Source organism: Micromys minutus (assembly GCF_963924665.1).
Source record: "Micromys minutus genome assembly, chromosome: 1".
Lineage (NCBI taxonomy): Eukaryota > Metazoa > Chordata > Mammalia > Rodentia > Muridae > Micromys > Micromys minutus.
In genome coordinates this window covers 221,095,190-221,120,433 of record NC_137969.1, presented here as the reverse complement: position 1 = coordinate 221,120,433, position 25,244 = coordinate 221,095,190, and the positions used below count along the sequence as shown (strand labels likewise).

General features: G+C 42.5%; 1 protein-coding gene across 3 annotated transcripts in view; it reads left to right on the top strand.

Annotated features, from left to right (window-relative positions):
* Positions 1-5,670: 5,670 nt before the first annotated feature.
* The window catches only part of ESR2 (estrogen receptor 2), a gene marked incomplete at both ends in the record, with an annotated part of 42,973 nt that continues 23,399 nt past the window's right edge, over positions 5,671-25,244 (top strand). For 2 of the 3 annotated variants that reach the window (XM_080937158.1, XM_080937157.1), the window contains 3 exons: positions 5,671-6,089; positions 7,037-7,209; positions 17,018-17,134. In XM_080937158.1, the coding sequence (XP_080793284.1) occupies positions 5,671-6,089; positions 7,037-7,209; positions 17,018-17,134 (709 nt within the window). The remainder of the gene's footprint in view (positions 6,090-7,036; positions 7,210-17,017; positions 17,135-25,244) is intronic. The other variant, XM_080937159.1, reaches the window with a different exon arrangement.

Genomic DNA, 25,244 nt, shown 5'->3' with positions numbered 1-25,244 from the left:
TATAAAATTCTGAGGAATAAACTAAGCATTTCCAGGAAAGTTGTTTTGGTTATATATTTGAAGCCCTTGAAAACTGAACATTTGGTTATTAGACTTCACAATTCAGTGTTTAGTACATTGTTATAGAAATTTTAAAAATTATACTTATTGCAGTATTGTTTACAGACAGTTGCATTTAAACTTTTAAAAGAAATACCACTCTAAGATTTACGATAGAGAAAAATTAGCTTTTTCTCAATTCAGTTTTAAAGAGTTACATGTAAGTCAATTACACATGGTCAGTTTTAAGGTTGTTTTAGGGTATGTTTTCTCTGTTCCTATTATGAAATTGATTGAGGGTCTTAATGTTTTTCTTCGGAAAAGATCATGTAAAAGCAGTAACTGCTAAACAGAGGCACACAGAGTTCATGCGGCTTCAGAGGTACCTCTGAGGGCTGGGGGCATAGGTTAGCTGGTATTATCTGCCTAGCATGCACAAAGTCCTGATCTCTATCCACAGCATCACATGAATCAAACACAGTGGTCCTTGCCTATAATCCTAGAACCCAAAATATGGAAGCAGGAAGATCAGGAGTTTAAGGACAACCTTGGCTGCATAACAATTTCTATGCTAAGCCTGGACTGCACAAGACCTTGCCTTAGAAAAAAAAAAAAAAGAGAGAAATGTGTTTATACGTATTTTTCTTGTCCATGGAATTCTCTCTGATGTCTGTGGGTGTGAGTTTTTACTTTTATGGGGATCACAAGTGGGGGATGTTTGGATGGGATGCTTTGTGATGGGGATGGGCAGCTGGAAGGAGAAGTGAGTTAACCTGTCAAAGATGCTCTCACCTGGAGGTCCAAGATACGGCCCTCCCGTGAGCTGGCATCTCTGCACACACAGAGCAGACAGGGTCCTGACAGCCCAGCCATTGAGGTGATGGATTTCTGTCAAACACAAGCTTTAAAAAAGTAAAACTCAGACGCAAAAGCCTTTATTTTAAAGTGTCTGGGAATCCTGACCACTGGTGTGGCCAGTGGCAAGTCAATGGACTGTTTTCACACTCTTCCCCAGAGCGCCGGGAAAATGTGCATTCCATATTATTTTCTCATTTCTACTGACAGCTAAGTTTGAGGAGTTTAGGCCACTTGTCTAAGACCTGGATTTCAGTCATTGTGGAGTCCCGGGTCTCGATGTTGTGCTCTGTGCACTGGGCCAGAATACACATGGGTATCGGCTGGATGGTAATCGATGTCTGTCCTTCTGCTAGATACGTACGTAGGTCAGTCTACTCATTTTGGGATGTCATGTTATTTCCAGGGACAACCTTTTTTTCTTTCCCATAAAGCCACTGTCAATATTTAGGGGGGTCTTAAAAAAGTTATTTATTTTTTAGCTTTAGATCCAAAATGCATTTTTCCTGACCAGTATCACCATGCATGACCCTGTACAAAAGCTTTCCAGAGGTTGTGACTTAGGAAGAAAAGACATGGGTGACTATGTTACCAGTCATTCAGGATGTCACTGACAGATAGCCGTGAATCTGCATGTATCAGAAGATATTCAGCCAGAGAGTGAGTTCTAATGACCATCCATTAGCAGTGGTGCTCAGCAATACTGAAAGCACTAGGACTTGGTAGGAAGCCTAGAGCAGTTGATTAGCGATTCGCTCGCAGATGAGAACTGTTTTCTAGGCAGTGTCACTGTGGCAGCTCGTTGGTGACTGGAGTGATCTCAGCACTTGTCTTTGCATGGCTCATACCTGACAGAGCCAGTTGAACCGCTGACCTGAAGGTTTCGGCTGCAGGAGATGAGGACGTGCTCATCACCATTTGTGACTCCAACTCCAGGAGATCTTCTGGTTGCTTTGGGTACCAGATACACACCCAGTGCACAGACATTCACAGGCAAAGCACTCATACACAGAAATAAGAATAAATAAATCTTAAATAAGAGGCCGGATACAAAGAAAACACAGCAGAGGTTTCAGATGGTTGCTACAGGAGGTTACAGACAGAATTTCTGGATGCTGGAGTGTTAACTACACTTATTTTAGAGACCAAAAGCTAAGAGCCTGTGGATTCAGTGAGACCTTCTTTGATCACAATGCCGAAATCTCATCAAGCCATTTAATTATGTTTTTGTTCACTTTGCATTATCTCGAAGTCCTTTGCTCAAATTTGTTTGAAATGTACTGTTCTCTTTCTTGGCTTACAATTTCCTAAATTTAATTAGTTTTCAGTTGGTGATCCAGAGTACTGTGTTTGTTCCTTATGGAGGTTTACACTTAGAAAGATTTGGTGGCATCTCTCTGGTTTTTTTGTTGGGTGACTTTCTTTTTCTCCAAGACAGAGTACATAGCACTAGATGGTCTGGCAGAACAAGCTGGTCTCAGCCATCACTCATGCCTCTGCCATTCCAATGCTGGGAGAGCAGGTGTGTCCACCATACGTGGCTCATGAGAAAGGCTGTAAATGGCCGGGATGTGGTTCTGTTAGTACTGTGCTTGCCTGCCGTGAAAACAGTCCTGGGCTTGATCCACAGCCCCACATGTACTGGATATGGTTGTGCACATCTGTAATTGCAGACCTGGGGAGGTGGAAGAGCTCAATGTCCTCATTCGTAAGGGAGCAAGTTCAATACCTGCCTGGGTTACACGAAACACTGCCTCAACAAGACAAACAAAGGTAGGTCTGGAGAGGTGACCCAGTGACTCACGTGTAAACTCGAGGACCAGAGCTCTAGTCCCAGCAGCGGTGTAACAAGCTACATCGCCCTTGCTTGCAATCTCAACTCCAGCAGGGATGGAGACAGGAGATTCTGGAGTTTTTGGTTTACAGCCTAGCAGAGAAAAACATAAGATCTAGGAGAGGGAATGGGCAGGGAGTGGGAGAGAAGGGTACCCAACACCCTCTCTGGCCTGCATGTGTGTATACAGATGCATGTGCCTGCACACACACACACACACACACACACACACAAATAAATATATAAATCTTTACAAAGAAAGGTAGCATATACACCATAGTGACTATACTCATTTTTGGACATTTGTTAAATTGCATCTTCTAATTTTGGCTTTTTATACTTTTTATAATGTTCAAGGAATTTAAAATTTAATATCACCTCCTAATTTTGTTTGTAAATACATTTGCTATGCATGCTGAGAGCTTATGCACTTAGCTCTTGGTTGATAGAAGGCATGCTGTTTAAATTCTATTCTTACAGTTCTTTAAATGTGTTTTGGTTTGGGATTTGGCATCGCCAGATGGGCTCAGATGGTGCAGGTGGAAAGTGATCTCAGAGCCGGGGACACAGCGCCGTGAGGGCTGGCTTAAGACGGTACTGGGGCTCAAGACACTGCTCAGCGGTTAAGAGCACTGGATGCTATTCCCTCCTTATCATCCACTAAGTTTCCCTTACCTTTGAGTCTTTGGATTGTCTCTTCTGTTGGTATAGCAGTCTGGGTCAAACCAGGAGACAGTTGTATGATACCTTCAGCTGGGGAAATTTAATGCAAAGAAATACTATCAGATGAGATAAGTATAAACTATGCAGAGATTCTTTTAGCCCTGTAGGGATGAGGGGAAATACCTAAGGAAGGACAGCTCTGAAGAAGTTTAGAACTTGCTAGGCAAGGTGAGGTTTGGCCACTGACTAGCAGTGACGTCAGCTTGTTTGGAGGATCTAGGGTTGCCGATAAAGCAATAGGCCTCCTTTAAAATGCAGTTCAGAGGCTGGCTGCCAGAAACCAGGGCATGCACACAAAGTGGGAACCAGATTCTCTCAAGGGCCGAAGGCTTTTGGAGCATACACAATGCCAGGGAGAAGAGTCTTGTACAATGGATGACTCTGCAGTGTTTAATCTTTGGGCCACAGTCTAGAGAGGTGCCTCTGAAAAAAGCATTCCCACTCAGAGGGCAATGTTACTAAGAGATTTCATTCTGGGCCTTCGGCTGGGACAAGCTCCACCCTGGATTTCCACCTTCATACTGCCTGTCTCTACCAGGACCAGAAGTTGGAGAAAGCCTCTTTGTTTCTTGGCGTCTCTCTAGCGCCCTCTACTGAAATTAGTATTCAGCTCAGTTTGGTTTTACTGGCCGTATGTATGTATGTATGTATGTATGTATGTATGTATGTATGTATGTATGTATGTATTTAATGTATAAATCCTATACTGAAGGTTGCTTTTAAAGTTTAGAGGCAATAGACAGAAAATATTACTGTGGTCGGATGATTTCTATGATAAATTTCTTGTTTTTGTTATTGTAAATTTACAGCATATTTGAGTAGGTTAAAACTATAATAGTTTCACTCACTGATGTACCCTTTTAGGCTTATTTTTCAGTAACGGCTTACAGTTGACTTTACGTAGTTCTAGGGGAAAATGCCTTTATGCATTTCTGTATTTTTAAATTTAAAGGTAACTTTGTGATTAAATTATTTCGGTTTAAAGTTCTCGTGGTTGAGGCCTGGAGAGACGGCTCAGCAGTTAAGAGCACTGGCTTCTACCCCAGATGGCCTGCATTTGATTCCGATTCCAAGCATCCACATGGTGGTTCACAGCCATCTGCAACTGCAGTTCAAGAGGATCCTGACACTTCTGTAGTGTCAGGCATACATATAGCACACAGACACACAACAGGCAAAGCATCCGTACATATAAAATCAAACGACAACATCTTAGACTCTTGTAGTTGACGTCAGCAGCAATGGAGTAGAGAAGGAAGTGAAAGGGGGTGTGTGGTTTTGTTGCTACTCCCCTAGCCAGTGTAGGATCCTGAGTTTGATCCTGGTATTGTTCAAACTCATCACGGTGGTGAATTCACAGAATCCCAGCACTTGGGAGGGAGGTAGAGGCAGGAGGATCAGACATTCAAGGTCACCTTTGGCTACATACATAGAGGACAGCCCAGGATGCATACGAACCTGTCTCAGAGTCAGTAAAAGAGAATGGGATAATCAATAAATCACCACCAATAAAACACCCGCGTGTCCACCCCTCTGCAGGCCACGTTCTCACACATCTGCCAGGACACTTGTCGTCCTCTCCTGATACGTGCGTGAGCATCGTTAAGATGGCATGGATACGTGAATTAAAAGAGAAACTGTGTGAAAGACAGAGACAGAGACGGGGAGACAGAGTGTGGGCGGTGTTGTGGTGCAGGGGCACAAGCCTCTGTAGGACAACTTGCAGGATTCTTCTCTTCCCACTGTGGGTGTTGAAACTCAACTCATGTCGTCAGACTTAAGCAGCACTTTCCCCACGGAGCGCGTTTGCTCTGTTCTTCCTTCTTTTTTTGTTCTTCTTCTTTTTTGAGTCATACCTCGAAGAGCTCATATAGCCCATGCTGTTCTTGAACTCCTGACGAGAGGATGACCTTGGACCTCTGATCCTTCTGCCTCTGCCTCCTGGATATTGGGTCTACAAAGGCTTCGTTCCCAGCCGGCCTCCCTCCCCACACCCCCTTGTTTCTATTTTTTTTTTCAAGACTACATCTCACTGCAAGCAGGCCTGGAACTAGAAAGCCCTCAGCCTCAGCCTCCCTGAGTACTAGGGTTGTAATGTAAGCACCATTGCCCCTCGCTAAAACAAATACTTCTTAGTTACTCTGGCAGCTTGAACTAACCAGACATTGTTTGCTTCCGTCTGCAGCCGTGGCACCTGCCCACGAGTCTCTGAGGACATAATGTCCACCTGCACCTCTTCACACAAGGAATTTTCTCAGCTGCGACCCGCTCAAGACATGGAGATCAAAAACTCACCGTCAAGCCTTAACTCCCCGGCTTCCTACAACTGTAGCCAGTCCATCCTGCCCCTGGAGCATGGCTCCATCTATATCCCTTCCTCCTACGTAGACAGCCGCCATGAATACTCAGCTATGACATTCTATAGTCCCGCTGTGATGAACTACAGCGTTCCTGGCAGCACCAGCAGCCTTGAAGGTGGGCCTGTTCGACAGGCCGCCAGTCCAAATGTGCTATGGCCGACTTCTGGACACTTTTCTCCGATAGCCACCCACTGCCAATCGTCACTTATCTATGCGGAACCTCAAAAGAGTCCTTGGTGTGAAGCAAGATCACTAGAGCACGCCTTACCTGTAACCAGGTAAAGTCCCGTAAATCATGGGCGGTGGGATGACCTTCTCTTTACAGGTTAGTCTGAAGAAAGGTGTGTTAGTAAAGGTCTTTACCTGGTCACCTACACTCTTAGGATACCGGAGACATGTTGCTCTGTCTACCCTGATATTCTAGTTCTTAAAAAGTTGTGCTTATGGATGGATATTATGAAAAGAGTTCACCGTAATGGATAGTCTTTTTATGCAGCAAACACAAAACTTTTATCAGTTTGGTCTGGGTGAAGGTGTTGGGTTTGAAATGGTTTTGTTTTGTTTATAATATTTCAAATATCATTATAAAACTTAGGGGAGCCAGGAGCCAGATGGTTCATCTCAGAGCTAGAGGCATGTTTAACATCCTTGGGGCTCTGGGTCTAGCCCACAGCACCCCAAAACCCAGCACCGCTGAGCCCCAAACCAAACCAACCTTTAAGGAAATACACAATCATTTATTTTTTTTCTTAATCTTTTTATTTATTGGTAAGATAAAGAAACAAACATAAAAACTGTGGGTCATGTCTTAAAACGAGTGCTTTTAACTCACCTCTCTTTAAAGGGTGAAGATTGTTTTCATCATTTCTAAACTAGCAATAGCTCTACTATCTTCCTCCCCCAAAGAAGCATGTCCTGGCAAAAACCAGCCCCTGGGTGGGAGTACGTGGCTGCCCCTGCTGCTCCTGGGCTGGGCTCTTCCTCCTTAGAGCTACTGATCCCAGCCTGCTTCATAGCCTTCTGAGGGCTGTCCTCACCAGGTAGGCACTCAAATGTCAGTCACCCCCACACCAGAGCTCCCTGTGATCTGATATCAGGTTTCCTGGAACATATTTATCCTTAGCCCTGGAAGGCAAAGAGATTAAATTTGGTAAAGTTCATGCTATTCTCCCCCACCCCCGCTTTTGTGTCCTTTGACAATGGCTGTGTTCTCTGCTTCCCCCAGAGAGACACTGAAGAGGAAGCTTAGTGGGAGCAGTTGTGCCAGCCCTGTTACTAGTCCAAATGCAAAGAGGGATGCTCACTTCTGCGCCGTCTGCAGCGATTATGCATCTGGGTATCATTACGGTGTCTGGTCGTGTGAAGGATGTAAGGCCTTTTTTAAAAGAAGCATTCAAGGTACAAAACTATGAAAAACCCATTTCTTTAGCATTCACACTTTGGCTTGCAAGCAGTTTTGCAGAGATGATCTGGTATAAATGTCACTGTTGGCCTGGCTGGTCTACGTCATGAATGTGAGCAGCTTAGATGAATGTGCATTTGGGAGTGGGTTGAGTGAGGGAGTATGGGTGCTTGGATTGCATGCTTCTAGCCCAGGACCTCAAGATTAGAGGGGTCAGTTTGCCCCTACATTACCTAACTGGGGAAGGGGGATGTTTAGTAAAGGACAGAAGATATCTATTTACAACGTTGTAAAGATACTGCTAGGAAGAAAAAAAAATCTGTGCTCATCGGGAGAGCCAAGGAGTGTCTGTCTGTCTGTTCGTTCTGCTCTAGGTTTAATATAGGGTATGCTTATGTCATGATGGTGGGCTGGCTCCTGAGGGGAAGAGAATAAATGTACTTTGTGGAAATGGTCCGGAGTCAGGAGTTAACTGTAACAGATTTTGAGAAGTATGTTGTCCTTGGGCTCGTGGGTTGCAGTCTCCTAGTTCTTAGTCTGATATCAGACTGTCTCGACCTTCCCCGAAGTCACTGATGGTGGTTACTTACTTGGTGTGCACTTGTTCATCGTGTGTTTGCTGTTAATTTGTGTGTGTGCAGCATGAATATGCCATAGCATACGTGTGGAGATCAAAGGACAGTGTACTGGAGTCAGTTCTTTCTTTCCACTCTGTGGGTCTTGGGGCTCGAACTCAGATCATCATGCTTGGCAACAGATACCTTTCCCACAGAGCCTGTGTTGTGTGTGTGATTTTTTTAACTATAGTTTTAATAAACTTCAACTGCACACACCTGGCTTCAAGGCTAATTAGCCTGACTGTCCTTGCCTCTCCTCCCTCCCTCGTCACCTCTCTACCTTACCAGCTCCGATGTGCTGAAGTCACTTATTTCTTAAAGATGTTTACTTTTTAATGTGTGTGAAAGGGTGCATGTACATGGAGAAGTACAGGTAGATGTGTGTGTATGTGTGTGCATGTGTGTGGAGAGGCATGTGTGTGGGGAGCACATGTACCCATGTGTGTGCATATGGATGAAGGCCACAGATAGACATCTGGTATTTTCTTCCTCAATTTTTATTTTTAAAATATTGTTTTACTTTATGTGTTTGAGGGTTTAGTCTGCATGTGTGTCTGTGTACCACATGTGCCTGATGCCCAGGGAGGCTAAAACAGAGCATCAGATCACCTGAAACTGGAGTTCCAGATGGTTCTGAGCTGCCAGATGGGTGCTGGGAATTGAACATGAGTTCTCTGTAAGAGCAGCAAGGGTCTTTAACCCCTGAGCCATCTCTCCAGCACTCCCTGTCTTTATTTCCTGGACAGTATCTCTCACTGAAGCTGGAGCTTGTCGGTTAGGCTGGACTGGCTGGCTAGGCAAGCTCTCAGAATGCTGCTGGCTCTGCCTCCTGACACTGGGGTTGCAGGCATGGGTTTACTGAGTTACTGAGGCACCTCCCTGACCCCAAAGTCACTGTCCCTGTTCTGTCGCTCTGTCTTCTCCCCTAATCTTTCTCTCGGGTCATCTCTGCCTCAAGCATTCCTTTTCTACTCAGTCCCAGTTCTCAATCCACCAACAGCACAGGGGCACCAGACTGGGAATGACAATCTAACTTGTCCATTGGCAATTCTAGGTTAGTAGGACATTTTATCTCAAGAGAAAAGCACTGGCAACATCTGGAGACCGAAGGCATGAGACATCTTTCTGTGTCCCTGAAGTGTACACTGGCTACTTCATTTATTAGCCCTACGACTTTGCCTCCCTCCTGTCTCTGTTTCTGTGCAATGGGAGCATCCGTGGAGTGGTAGTGGTGAAATAAATATATATATATTCATTTAGTATTTTTATTTATGATCACTGGAGCAGTAGATTATAAAGCCAGGTCTACTTTCCCTCTATATGATCAGAGCAATTTAAATATTCTGAAATTCAGATTTAAAAGGTTTTAGTTTGTTTCTTTTAGATGGGTTCACGGTGTAGCCTAGAACCCTGCATAGCCCAAGCTAGTATTAAACTAACAAAAATTATTTACTGGGGCTGGAGAGGTGGCTCTGTGATTAAGAGCACTAGCTGCTCTTCCAGAGGACCCTGGTCCAATTCCTAGCACCGAATGGCAGCTCACAACCATCTGTAACTTCAGTCCCAGGGGATTTGATGCTCTCTTCTGGCTTACAAGGGCACTGCACACATGAGGTGCACAGACATACATGTAGTCATAACACTACCATGCGTTTTTAAAAGTATTCATTATTATAGGTGTGTGTGAGTTTGTGATGTGTGCATGTGTGTATGCATGTGTGTGTCTGTGATGTGTGCATATGTGTGAGTGTGTATTCATGTGTGTGTTTGTGATGTATACATATGTGTGTTTGTGATGTGTGCATATGTGTGTGTGATATGTGCATGTGTTTGTGATGTGTGCATGCACATGTGAGCGTGTGTATTTGCATACATGTGTGACTGTGTATAAATGTCCCTTTAAAGCTAGAGGTCACTATTTAGTGTCTTTCTCAGTTGATGTTCACCTTATTTTAGAGTCAGAGTCTCTTACTGAACCAGTTGCCACCCAGACAGCTCCAAGGGTCCCTCTTGCGCCCCCTGCTGGTGTTACAGAGGTGATCCTAGCTCTTACATGGGGGCAGGGGATCAAACTTGGGTCTTTCATGCTGTGTGACTAAGCCACCTTAAGCCTGACCTTACTCTTTATTGACTAAGCCATCTCTCCAGCCCTGGTGTTCTTTCTCATATCATGAAATTGGCAGATATTTCCTGTTGTTGAAGGTCTAAAAGCCTTTAACATTGAGTTAAAGTTCTTAACATTCACAGTTCTTAACTAATTCAGTCTTATAGATTAATTGCTTTGTCTTTACTGTTGAAGATATTATCGGTTATTTTTATTGTTTCAAATAATGCTATGATTTATATTTGTTTATACAACATCGGGGGAAAAATGTTTTCCTTTGAATGTAGTCTTAGAACAAATGGACAAGGTCCAAATGTCATGGTAATGTCTAAAGTTCCACCCAGCATCTCCACTCCTTTTCCCTTTTCGGTGAGCATCTATATAACCCAAGCTTGCCTCAGATTTGTGGCTGACCTTGAACCCCTGAACCTCCTGTTTCCATCCCACAATGCCTAGATTACGTATGTGAGCCATCATACTTCGCTTTAGTGTTTAAAATTCTTGGTAGGTTCCTTCAATTACTTTTTAGAAAGGTATAGAAATTATTTCTTCTAAAGTGAACTGTGAATGAGTTTTGTTGTTTGTTTTGTTTTGAGGCAGGGGCTCCTGGAGCCCAGCTTGATTTTGAACTCACGACCTTGAACTTCTGATCCTCCAGCGACCACTTCTCAAGTGCCGTGGTTACAGGAGTGGATGGATGTGTGTGGATGGAACCCAGGGCTTTGTATGCTAGGCAGACTCTAACAAGTGAGCCACACCCCTACTCCCCTGAGGGTTTTACTTTGCTTTTTACCAAAGTATTGATAGCATTGAGACTATCTTTTTATTTTTATTTTTCGTAAGATAGGGCCTTGCAAAGCTGTCTAACTTGACCTTGAACTCACTGTAGCTTTAAGCTCTTCCAGCTTCTATCTTTTAAGTTTACATGCAAAAATATCTAATCATTACATGGTTAAATCCTATCAACCTTGCATATATAATTTTTAAATGTAGGTCTTTTGACATTGGAAAACTATATCAACTTGCACTTAATCTGTAATGGTTGAGTTTTACATGGTGTTATTTAATTGGAAAAGAAACATTTTGGTATATTGAATAGCATAAGAATTAATATGTTATCTCTAAAATACATTTTGCATATATTTTAGTGACTAAAACCTTTCTTTTTTCCTCACTGATTTAAAATATGGAAGCTGGGCTGCAGATATAGCTCATCTGCAGAGAGAATTCCAGGCCAGCGTGAGTTTTAGCACACAGCCTTGTTTCAAGGAGGAAAAGAGTATAGAACTTTAGTTTGAAGTATAACTTATATACAGTAAAATTTCCCTATTTAAATCATGCATGCATCTAAGTTTTTGAAAATGTGTCATATAATCAGCAGCATAATAAAGACATGAAAGTTATTAACGGAAAGTTCCATTCTTTTTGTTTCATGATACTTCCCAGGCTGGGGACAGCTCAGTTGGTAGAGCGCCTAGTATGCACGAAGCCATGGTTCAATGTATGCTCTTTGGAGGTTGGCTTAGTCTCTGGGAGCTCCCAGTGGTCCAGGTTACTTGACATTGTTGGTCTTCCAATGGGGTTGCATCTCCTTCAGTTCTTTTATTCATGTCAAACCTCCTGATCTTTTTAAAGATAAAAATAACTTCTTATATATTTTTATTGTTTTTGAGATTATAATTATATATTTCCCTTTTCCCCCATCAACCCCTCCCATATGCTTTCTTGTTCTCATTCAAATTCATAGCCTTTTTCTTTAACCATTGTTACATTTATATATAAGAGCGCTGGCTGCTCCTTCAGAGGACCAGAGTTCAAATTCTAGCATTCACATGGCAGCTCACAACCGCACCTTCATTTCCAGCATGTCTGATACCCTCTTCTTGCCTCTATGGGAATTGACACATGAAGTGCACACACATACTTGTAGACATTCACACAAACACATAAATTCTTCTATCTGTCCATTCATCCATCTGTCTGTCCATCCATCCATCCACCCACCCACCCATTCATATGTGTGTGTATGTGTGTGTGTGTGTGTGTGTGTGTGTGTGTGATTAAAGATGTATACCACAATGCTTGGCTTATAAATAAAAATTAATGCTATCACATAGATTAGAGAGAAATTTGAAATCATGATGCATTCTTCCTGGCCTGGAAGAAAGCATACATCACTGTGAACTAGGGGATAAACCACAGATGTCTAAAGGAGCTCAGGGCAGAGTATGCAGTCAAAAGACAGCAAGAAAATGACCCTACTCTATGACAAAAAGGCACTGACGCTATCTGCAGCTCAAATGAGTAAGGAAGACCTTGAACTATAGCAATGGAGCAATTAATTAGCTATATGTATTTTAAGAAAGCCAGTGAAACCAAGCAGTGGTGGTGCATGCCTTTAATTCCAGTACCCAGGAGACAGAGACAGGTGCATCTCTGCGAGTTCGATGCCAGGCTGGTCTACAGAGCAAGTTTCAAGATATCCAAGACTATACAGATAGAAGGAAGGAAGGAAGGAAGGAAGGAAGGAAGGAAGGAAGGAAGGAAGGAAAGAAGGAAGGAAGGAAGGAAGGAAGGAAAGAAGGAAGGAAGAGAGAGAGAGAAAGCAAGTGAATGAAAGCATTTAGGTTTGCATTTTCGAGAGAACCTTCCTGCACTGTAGCCAGGCTGGTATTGAAGTCCTTCTACCCCATCCTCCCAAGTGCTGGGATAACAATTGTGCTCCACCACATGTTGTACCAATTTTTTTGTTCTTGATGAACTTTAAACTTAAAAATGAATTTTAACTTAAAGTATTTATCTGTGATATGAAGAACATTTTACCCAGGACTGTTTGGGGAACTGTTGCCAATATACTTCATCACTATGTTTCCAATACACTACCATCAAATCTGGGAAGCTAGCACCATGTGTTACCACCCCAAAAACTCAGACTTGGAGTTTTGCTAATGTCCTCTCCAGCACAAGGGTCAAGATCAGGAACTGACTGTATGTTTAAAGGTTCTGCCTTTAGTCTCTGTCCCCCAGAGCTTGTATTATTTCCATCATCACTACTTTGGAAGACGGACACCACCATCTTGCATAACTAACATCCCCTCCCCGCCCCGGTTTTGTCTGATCTTCCACCATTAGACTCTGCTTGCATTATTAACAAGGACAGCCCAGTCATGCTAGTGTGTTCTCGTTAGCCTTTTTCATGTGGTGTGTGATTTCAATTTGTTCTGTTACTATGGGTTCATTTTGATTCCTTGATTAAGGTGCTGGCTGCCAGACACCCATTCTGCAAAATTACTCTTCCCCCATTTTGTAAAAAAATCTTTTGTTGGCAACCGTTTGGGCCTAAGCAAATATATTCTTCATGAAGTCAATGAATTAATTTGTATCAGTCTAACTTTCTGCATTGGGTTACTGTCATTAGTTTTGGAGGCTCACATTATCTCAGATCTGGCAAGGAGCTGTCCTTAAGCCGACTCTTCCTGCCTTTTCAACATGTTCCTGTAATTCTTTGGGGATTGCTTTTCTTCTTCCTGGCACAAAATGTTTCAGGTGCCTTCTGCATGTTACCTGCCCTAGTTCTGAAATAAGCTGTCTTTTCATGGAACCCTCCTTCCCTTACTGGAAAATGATGATAAAAAGATATATGAGCATTCCTTTCTTACTGCTCATGGAAAGTTCCTGAACCAGGTCCTCTTAGGAGACGGAGTTAGAGATTAGATTTATGTATATATCCATGTATGGACATATGTTGATAGACATGCATTCATCTATGTTCCTATTTCTCTGTGTGTGCATATCTCTAGTTCATCTATACCTATCTCCATATTAGAGATGCTGTGTGTGTGTGTGTGTGTGTGTGTTTGATGGGTGTATGTGCACATGTGTGGAAGTCAGAGGTTAACATTGGATGTTGTTTTCTGTTGCTATCCACCTTCATTTCTGAGAACCTGGGGCTCCTGATTAGTGAGACAAGCCAGCCAGTGCTTAGGTATCCACCTCCTTCAGCCCTGCCCTCCCCCATCATACATTTTAAAGCCAATTGCTACATGTACGTATGTTGCAGAGTTGGAGTTTTGTTTTTGTTCTTTTAAACAGAAAGACCTTGTATTGTGCAGACAGAATCGATTCTCAAACTTGAGCTTGCATCCAAATCGTACAGAATTCGCTCTTTCTCTGTCTCTCTCTGACTCTGTCTTTTTTTTCCCAAAGATTTATTTATTTATTTAATATATATGAGTACACTGTAGCTGTCTTCAGACATACCAGAAGAGGGCAGATGGTTGTGAGCTACCATATGATTACTGGGAATTGAACTCAGGACCTCTGGAAAAGCAGTCAGTGCTCTTAACCACTGAGCCATCTCTCCAGCCCTGGAGTTAGTTTTTAAAGTATGCTTTTGCTGTGTACTAACAAATACTTAGAATTCTGTGGATAGCATAAGGTGCTAAGATGCTCTAGCTTTTACCTTTCTTGCTATGGTTTTACCTTACTATGGGGTCACAAGTACATGTTGCTGCCAGTTAACTTTTACTTGGGAACCACATGGCTCCTCATGTTTGCACAGAAAGTATTTTATTCACTGAACTGAGCCTTCGCTTAGTCCCCAAGAAGCTTTCATTTTTGCCCCGCCCTCCAAGAAGCTACCTTTTTAAAAAGTTTTTAAAAAATATTTTTTATTGTATGTCCATGAGTGTTTTGTTTGTATGTATGTCTTTACATGATTCTCTCAGAGACCAGAAGTGGGCATTGAATCTTCTGGAACCAGAGTTAGAGAAGGTTGTGGGCCTCCATGTAAGTGCTGGGAATTAAACCTGGATCCTCTGGAAGAGCAGTCAGTGCTTTTAACTGTGGAGCTATTTCTCCAGCTGAAAGAAGTTAACTTTTGCAATAAGAAATTAACTATAAGGCTGGAGAGATGGCTCAGTGGTTAAGAGCACTGACTGTTCTTCCAGAGGTCCTGAGTTCAAATTCCAGCAACCACATGGTGGCTCACAACCATCTGTAATGGGATCTGATGCCCTCTTCTGGTGTGTCTAGAGACAGTGTGCTTATATACATAAAATAAATAAATAAATATTTTTAAAAAAAGAAATTAACTATAGGATGGGTGGTAGTGGCACATGCCTTTAATTCCAGCACTTGGGAGGCAGAGACAGGTGCACCTCTGTGAGTTCGAGGCCAGCCTTGTCTACAGAGCAAGTCTGGGAAAGCCAAGGCTACACAGAGAAACCCTGTCTTCAAAACCAACCAACCAACCAAACAAACAAACACAATAGTTTGAGTGTAATAAAAAAGTCTTAAGAAAAGCTTGAAAAACATCACATTTCACATACTTTTAAAAGCTAAATGATATATGTTTGTATGTTACACAGTTGAAGTTAGTTTTTAAATGATCTTTTTGGTATGTGCTAACATGTATCTAGAATTCTGTGACTAATATAAAGAATGGGAAAGGAAATCCTTGCGTAGCCAGTTAGAGCAGTGATGAATCTGCCTCCCAGCCCCTGTGACCAGGCTTTGCAATCACACCTCCTTCCTTCCGCCAGAGTCAAGATGCTTCTAGCTTTTACCTTCCTCACTATGGCTTGACCACAAATGCATGTATCTCTGCATGCTGTCATTGTACTTTCTCTGTTAATGGAATCTCATTTCTCTGTCTGTCTCTATCTCTGTCTTTCTCTTTTCTTTCTGGGACACCCTTACTTAGTCCAGGCTGGCCACCGACTCTGTATATAGCTGAGAATGACCTTAACCTTATTTTCCTGTCTTTATCTCTGGAGTACTAGATACAAGGATGCGTGGATGTAGGGATGTGTGGATGTAGGGATGTGTAGATACAGGGATGTGTGGATGTAGGGATGTGTAGATACAGGGATGTGTGGGTGTAGGGATGTGTAGATACAGGGATGTGTGGGTGTAGGGATGTGTGGATGTAGGGATGTGTAGATACAGGGATGTGTGGGTGTAGGGATGTGTGGATGTAGGAATGTGTAGATACAGGGATGTGTGGATGTAGGGATGTGTAGATACAGGGATGTGTGGGTGTAGGGATGTGTGGATATAGGGATGTGTGGATGTAGGGATGTGCTATCATGCCCTGTTTTAGTCAGCAATAGGAGTTGAACCCAAGGCCTCATGCATGCTAGGTGGTCACTCTTCCACCTCAGTAATGCCATCAGCTTTAGAATTCTGTTTTTCTATAAGTTGCCCCCTTTCCAATACATTCTTTGGCAAATTCTTTCCTTCCTTCTTTTTTTTCCTTCCTTCCTTCCTTTCTTCCTCCTTCCCTTCCCTCCTCCTTCTCCTCCTCCTTCTTCCTCTCTCTCTCTCTCTCTCTCTCTCTCTCTCTCTCTCTCTCTCTTTCTTTCTCTCTCATCATTTGCTTATGAGTTTCACCCATTGCTAATATGAAAATCTGGTCATCACAGACAGTGTGAGAAATGCAGACTATTTTGTTTATTACTGCAATGCAATTAAGAAATGAGGTCCCAGAAAGATGACTTGGGACTTGGTTAAGCGTGCACCCTGGTCTCCCGGAGGACCCAGATTTGCTTCCCAACATCCATGTCAGGTAGCACACAGCCCCCTGTAACTCTACTTCCAGGGAATCTAATACCCTGTCTGGCTCCATGGACCGTCCACATGCATCATACAAACACACACACACACACACACACACACACACACACACACACACAGAGAGAGAGAGAGAGAGAGAGAGAGAGAGAGAGAGAGAGAGACGGGCGGGGGAGAGAGAGAGAACAATAAAAACAAACTTTTAGTCCATAAGGATGCTTGATGCCAAGTTTGATGCCCTGAGTTGGACCTTTGACCTACATCCTCTCCCTTTCTAAGTAAATAAATGTAAAAAATTAAATAAACCTTTAAAAAAGAATAAAGACACCACGGCTGGGTATATAGCTCAGTGGGAGGGGACTTGCGTAGCATTGGGCCTTTAATCCTTAGTGACAAAAGGTGCCCGAATACCCTCTTCACGTTGGTGCCTTTGCCTGTATCTGTCCCGTCTTTTGACTACATAGTGTTACCATCCAAACGTTTCATTAACCACCCTTTTCCTTGCTATAGGACATAACGATTATATCTGTCCAGCCACGAATCAGTGTACCATAGACAAGAACCGGCGCAAAAGCTGCCAGGCCTGCCGCCTTCGCAAGTGTTACGAAGTAGGAATGGTCAAGTGTGGTGAGTTTTGCTTCCCTTTCATTGCACCAGCTGCCCGTGAGAGCCGAGGGACTGCAGACTCAGGGCCTGCCTCCCAGCAGACTTAGGGCCTGGGAATCATTGTTAAGTATTTGTATCCATCAAAGTGCGCCCGTTATTCCTTGCAGCTGTAGACAGAGTTGGGGAAATGTGAGCAAGCACAGGACAGAGATTTTGGTGCTTTAGAGGTGAGAGTCTTACACGGCTCAGTGGAGGAGCAAGAGGAAAGTCTCTGTTTAGGCTGGCGGACTTATAGCCACTGAAAGACTCTAATGGCAGGAGGCCCACCTGCCAGCCAAGAGTGACATCCTGGCATAATCGTCTGCAGTTAAGCCTGTGACAAGAAAGCAGGATCTATGATGATTATTCAGATGACTATGGGGAAGATGCAGTCCTGTCTCTTCAGCAGCTCCCTAGACTTAGGGGAAAACTCTGTGTGTGTGTGTGTGTGTGTGTGTGTGTGTGTGTAAACGTGTACATATACATATGTATTTACACATACATGTGTGTATGTGTGTAAACATGTGCATATACATATATATTTACATATACATGTGTGTAAATGTATACATATACACATAGATTTACATATACGTGTGTGTAAACATGTGCATATACATATATTTACATATATGTGTGTGTAAATGTGTACATAAACATATATATTTACATATGCATGTGTGTATATTTGTTTCCGACTCATACCATATATATGTCAGAATATGAAAAGCACATAGAGCACAGATTTTGATGATGACTGTATATACTTGCATGTATGAATGTACACATATAACTTATAGTCAACTTAGAGATTAAAGTTTATATACATACAAGCACAAATATTTTATGTATTTATATTTTTCTTCTTTGAAATTTTTTCTCTTTAAAATAAATTTATACATTTATATGTATTAATGTATACATGTGACTGCGGTGTCTGCAGAGCCTAGAGTTGCTGGGTCTCCTGGAACTGGAGTTATAGTTGACTGTGGGCCACCTGGTGTGGGTGCTGGGAGCCAAACTTGGGTCCTCTGCAAGAGCAGCACATGTTTGTAACCACTGAGCTCTCCCACCCCACAGCTTGCTGGTTTTTTAAACTCATCTGTATACATTTTCTTATTTTTGTATATTCACATTGGCTCTGCCTGTATTTATTTTTTTGGTAGCCACCACTATTTGGCCTGTAATTACTTGTAATTTCTTTCTATTTGAAAATCAAAAAAAAAAAAAAAAAAAAAAAAAAAAAAAGTCCATCTTTTCTCCCTGATTATTTCTTAGTAGCTCTGCTTAAAAATATTTTTTAAAAATCATGTCTGTTTTGGATGTGTGTGGGGGAGGTAAGGAGGCCACTGGAGTTGGAGGTACAGGCACTGTGAACAACCAAATGTGGGTGTTTGGAGCCGAACTCGGGGCCTCTGGAAGAGGGGCAAGTGCTTTGAACCATGGAGTTGTCTCTGCAGCCCCAGGACCTCTGCTCCCTGGATACTCTTCGGTCCTTTTCTTTTCTGTGGCCAGTGACTAGAATGCACAGGAAATTTAGAGTCCAATAGGACTTCTCTTAATTTGATCATGTTTTCTGGTTTTCGAGAGTCTGTGATGCTCTGCATGTTCTGTGTGGGACATCCTGAAGTGCTTTCCCAAGACTTGTGTGCTAAATAAAGACTTATTCCCCCTGGGTGCCTCTATTAGAACATAAACACCTCTCTTCTCAAGCAGCTTTTGAGAAGTGGGGCTGAGTCAGAAGTCTTTAAGTTGCCAGGGGTGTGCCCTTCAAGGGGATTTTGGGAACCTATTCTTCTTCTCTTTCTCTATTTTGCATCTTTGTCGTGAGGCAGACATATGAGCAGGTGGTCCCCTCTGTCCCAATACTGGCTTGCTGCCATTGTCATCAAATGCTCGCATCAGATATTTAAAAGTATCATGTCTGCTTGAAACTTCTAAAATTGACAACCAGTATAAACCTTTTCTCTTCATAAGCTGACTATATCTTAGTTATTTGTTATGGTAGCAGAAAGCTGACTAACATACTTCATGTCCATGACCTCCAGTATGCAATGGTTACTTTCTGAAAGATATATCTAAATCAATCAATCAGTCAATCAACCTATCTATCTATCTATCTTTCTATGATATATATGATATATAGTGTAGATATAGATATCTCTATAAATACATAAAAGATATTTCTGTCCCAACCACTTTAGTTATTTTTATATTAAATACTAGTGGGCTTTTTCCCAAACCTATTTTTAATCATTGTTCCAATATATAATCAATCATAAACTATATGTAAACATGAAATAAGAGTAGGAAAAGACAGATGTTTCTAGGAAAACCTAGCTGAAAGCTTTGGACAAAAATGTAAAGGACAATAATTATTGAGTTGGGAATGGGTGAGATTTGGGGGTAAACCGTAAACCTAACAAGATTCAGAATTTAAATTGCCCTATGGAAGTATCTAGGTTGTTCTTCAGTTTTGTTTTGTTTGGCAGGGCAGATTAATGAATTATTTATCTTTATTTTATGGGTATATATGAGACCAGAGCTTAAGTGTGGGTTACAGTGTCAGCTACAGATGGCGGTGATCCACCTAAGGTGAGTGCTGGAAACTGAACCTGAGTCCTCTGTAAGATCAGCATGGCTCCCAGCTGCCGAGCCATCTCTCCAGCCCTTGTTGCTCGGCTTAGACACTGACCCTGGAAATCCCAAGATAACATATTACATATCTGTGTGGAAAGAGACTGGACCGGTCCCTAGAGATGCTTACAGAGAAGGCCTTGGTCCTTTGATAAGTTACTACAAACAGACGTTTTCTGTTTTAGGTTAAGTGGAATTTCAAGATGTGTCTGTATTTAAAGAATGATTTAGTCTTCAGATGCATTACCGTACTGTCTGTGTTGGCTAGTCTTAGCCCCAGCCTCAAGGCAGGATTCCTGGTAGGAAGAGCTGGAGTCTGCAGGAAACATCTTTGCTTCCTCACTTTTCTCTCTAGCCCTTGCCTTTCTTATCTCGGCAGCAGACTATCTGCTGTTTGGGTTTCGAGAGGAACAGTAAGCAGACAGGTAGGAACAAAGACAGTGTCTGGCGCTCCGTCTCAGCTTCCCTCAGCTCTCCTCACGGGATCATGCTTACATGAATTCCGACTCGGACACGGTGTGGTTTTTCCAGGCTCGGTACAGAGGAGTAAAGAACTATCCATGTGGGCCAGGCATGGTAGCTCACACCAGTAATCTCAGCCCCTGGGAGGCTAAGACAGAATTACTGTGGCTCCCTAGTCCAGCTTGGATGGCTTACTGAGACCCTGAAACAAAAACAAAACGCAATGGGGAGCAGAGAGGCTTTCTAATCTTTCTGGAATCTCAGAAGATGTTCAAAGGGGTGTCTCAGAGATGTTTTCAAGGGGACAGCCGAAAGGAGGAATCTTCATTTTGGCTGATGCTCTTAGAGGTTTCTGCTCATGTCATCGGGCTTGTGCCTCATGGGGAGGAGTGAGTGGAGGGAAACTGTTCAATGGTGACCAGCAAGCAAGAAAGGGCACAAGGGGCCAGGGGTAAGCTGTGCATTTCAGATAAGCACAAACAAATCTCCTGACCGGATCTCACTTCCCCGACTCCCAGTAATGAAGTCATACCATGAATCCATCAGGATGATCAATCCAGTGAAGAAGCCAGAGTCTTTGCAGCCCAGTTATCTTTTTTTTTTTTAAGTTTATTTATTTATTGTATATGAGTACACCATAGCTGTCTTCAGACACACCAGAAGAGGGCATCAGATCTCATTACAGATGGTTGTGAGTCACCATGTGGTTGCTGGGAATTGAACTCAGGCCCTCTAGAAGAGCAGTCAGTGCTCTTAACCACTGAGCCATCCCTTCTGCCTGTCCACTTACATCTTAACAGTACCTCCCTATTTGAGCCTTCTGGGGAGCTCCTCCTACCCAAAGCATGTGAAAGGGGTCTTAACTATTTCTCTCTTCTTAAAAAAGATTTATTTTTATTTTATCTATATGAGTGTTTTGCCTTCATGCATGTCTGTGTACCATGTTCATGCAGTACCCATGTAGGTCAGAAGAAGTCATTAGATTCCCTGGGGCTGGAGTTACAGATGGCTGCGAGTCACCACATGGGTGCTGGGAACTGATACCGGGTCCTCTGCAAGAGCAGCCAGTGTCCAAACCACTGCGCCGTCTCTCCAGCCCTGTTCCTCCCTTTATTCCTGGCAGGTTTCTGCTTTTCTCTAAATCCTCTGTTCACAGTTGTCCTTCTCTACTGTCTTTAAAAAATGTTAAGCATGTATACATTTAAATTAAAAATTACATAATTTCTCCCTTACTCCTCCTAAAAACCATGGCCTCTTTGTTGTTGTTTTATACACACATAGACACACAGATACAGATACATACAGACACATAGACACAAAACACACAGACAGACACACAGAGACATACAAAGATAGTCAGACACACACACACACACATAGACACAGACAGACATACAAAGATAGTCAGACAGACACATACACACACAGACATATACAGACACAGAGATAAAAGACAGACAGACAGACAGACACACAGACACAGGGACACACACACACACACACACACACACGCATACACACACTGTTCAGTTCATTTAGTGTTACTTTTATGTATATGATTTCAGAGCTGACCTCTTGGTTGGCAGCTCTTCCTGGGAAGGACAATTTCTCCCAGTCTTAGCATGCCTTAGTTGCCTGAACTTCTTTGTCTGTGGGAGAAACATACATATGGCGCCCCTTTCATTTCTAGGAGCCATTCTCACAGCAAATTTCTCGGTCCTCTGTTTCCTACAAGTTTTCTGCCCCATCTTCACCAGTGTTCGCTGAACCTTGGGTGCAGGATCTGTGCTGCAGATGTATCAGTCAGGGCTGAGCACCCCACAGTGTCCTGTTCTCTGCTTTCTGATCGGCTGGTGATTTCTGTAGTGGTCTCTGGCTAATGCAAAATGAAGTGTCTTTAATGAGTGATGAGGACCACAGTTACTGTGGGTACAGGTTAAATATTTAGAGTGCAGTTAGGACTGCAGACCTCTGCTCTAGTGAAGTTGGGACACACAGGTTCTCCTCTTAGATCTATGACCTCTCTAGCCTCAGAGGATAGATGGGTCTTTTTTCCAATCTTGAATGACTAGGGATTCTACATGCGTCCAAGATCTTCTCGAAAGGTTTGCTTCCCCTTTGATTTATGAATCATATCTCTTACATTGATTGTTTTTATTATTTCTGATCCTGCCTTTTAGGCTGGCATTTTTGGACTTTCTTAAATGATGAGAGGGCGTGCACCTACACTGACTTTTGCAGGGTGGTGGTGGTGGAATAACTTCATATAAAGACATCCTGTGATGTAAATATCCAAGAACACGGCTGAACAGGCATGTATTTGGTTTGTACCCCCGCACTGGGGCATAGCTCCGCATTGTTAGGTGCTATCTCTTTACTCTTGGATAGAAGGCTGTGTCAGTGAAGGTAGACAGTCCAGAACAGCGTGACAGGTCAGCTTTGAATCAGAATTCTCACTGGGTTGATCGCTATTTCCTAGCTTCTCTACCTAAGACAACTTCTAATTTTAAAATTTTGTCTGTATATATGTGTTTGTGTGTATGCGTGCATGTGTGTAAATGTGTCTGAAGGCCAGAGGTCAGTCTCTGGTACCTTCCTCAATTGCGCTCTAGCTTTGGGACACAGTTTGGCACTGAAAGTGAAACTCATCATTTGTCTAGACTGACTTAGGGATCCTCACGTCTCTGGCTTCCCAGTGCTGGTTATACACATATCGTGATCTTCCAGGCTTTTTATGTTGGTGCTGGGGATCTAATCCAGGTCTTTATCATTACACAGCAAGCAGGTTGCTCACCGAGCTGTCTGCTGGCCCCAACTTTTGTCTGTCTGTCTATCTATGACAGGGTGTCATTTAGCCCAAGGTAACGTCTAATTTGCTAGTAGTCAAGAACAAACTTGAACTTAGGCCCACACTTCTACCTCCCAAGTGCTGAGCTTACAGACAGTTTCTGTAGTGCCAGGAATCAAACCCGGGGCTTCATGCTTGCTAGGTGAGTGCCCTACCAGCTGAGCTACATCCCCAGCCCTGCATGTGCATCTGTTTTTAAACTCCTTATCCTCTTACTGTACAAAAGACAAAACACAGTCAGAGAAGTATTTTCTTAAGATCCATATTCAGTTTCATTTAGCCATGGTTGAATTTAAGTATCTATAGCACTTTATTAATAAAATGAAGTGTAAATGGGCTGGTCAGAAGGCTCAGCTGGTCAAAGCACTTCCCACTCACCCTGACTACCTAAGTTTAATTCCCCAGGACCCACGAGGCAGATCGTGAAAACTCACTCTGGCAAGTTCTCCTCTGACCTCACATGTACACAGTGACACATGTACACCCACAAATGCACATACTCTTGTGCACACACACACACACACACACACACACACACACATACACACACACACACAAATAAATAAAAAATTTTAATGTAATAATTTTTTTTTAAAAATGAAGTACATGTTAAGCTTTTAGCTCTTCTGGTTATAAATTAGGTTCAAATGTCCCTACACCAATACAGTCTTTTTTTCTGTGAAAATAAACAAGGTCAACCAGATGTGACCCAAGCAAGCCCCAGCGTCCTGTGTGCTATCTTGAATTAACACTTTTTTCTTTTTGTTTGATCCCTTTTCATGTTTTTCTGCTTCTGGCTGCACCAGTTCCTTTAGTGACATCTCTTTACACACATCATTGATTTGAGATTTCAACTCCTTTCTAAGTAAAAGAATTCTTTTTCAGTTCTAACCCCAGTCACCCTTCGATTCCCCCCATGCTGCTATTTTACCTTCTTTGTCCTAAACTATTATTATTATCACTATGATTTTATTCGTTCAGTGCTTTGTGTTTGTGTGTGTGCATGTGTACACACACACATGCTGGTGGAACCCAAGGCCTTAGGTATACTTGGTCTACCACTAAGCTCTAAACAAGCCCTTGTACAGTGATTTAAAAAAAAAATAAGGTTTACATTTTCTGTTTTCTTACAATTACTTCTTGAATGTCAACATTTCTGAGGCCATTCTTCTCCATTCCAAAAGCACTTGAGCAGCATGGCTTCTTAGTCATTGTTTTGTGGGAAATGTCCAGAACTGTTATAGATTCTTTCATGTGTATGAGAATTCTGCCTGCATGCGTGTGCCTCATGTGCATGTGTGCCTTGTGCTCCTGGGGGTCAGGATGGGGGTGTTGGGTCCCCTGTGACTGGAGATACAGATGATTGTGAGCCTCCATGTGGGTGCTGGGAATGGAACCTGTCCTCTGCAAAGGTGCTGAGTGCTCGGTGCTGAGTGCTCTGATCGCTGAGCCATCTCCCCAGCTTCTACTGTCCTTATTTATTTTCAGACTTGGAGGACACTTCAGTCAGCTGGGAAGATTCAAAGAGATACAGGGTTAGGATGCACAACCGCTCCTGGCTTTCCTCCTGTCGTCTTAAAAACATAATTTTATTATGTTCTGATTCATAAGCCTACAATAACAAAACTATTTTGGTACTGCTCCAGGCATAGAAATACAGATCTGTAAAAATTAGCAGAGAATCAGGAATAAGTGGCCTGCATAAGTAAATATTTATTACTGACAGGCATTTACAATTGGTAGAAAAAAAAGCTTATGGTATAATTTGTATAGGAAAAACTGTTTATCTGTTTGGAGAATATGACCTAAAATATCAGCTCCACTAATACAAACAAGTCTATCACACAAACGTGTTTAAAATTCCAAATAGATTTTTAACCACACAAGTGTTTATGAAGTTAAAGAAGAATGCTTTCTTTAATCTTTCTTTGAAACAAGTTGACCATTTATTAAAGTGTTAAAACTTTTTATTAATTAAAATTTTTTTTGTTTCATGTCTATTGGTGTTTTGTCTGCATATTTGTTTGTGTGAGGGTGTCAGACCCCCTGAAACTAGAAGTACTTACAGACAGCTGTGCCATGTAGGTGCTAGAATTTGAAGCTGGGTCTTCTGGAAAAACACCAGTGCTGTTAACCACTGAACTA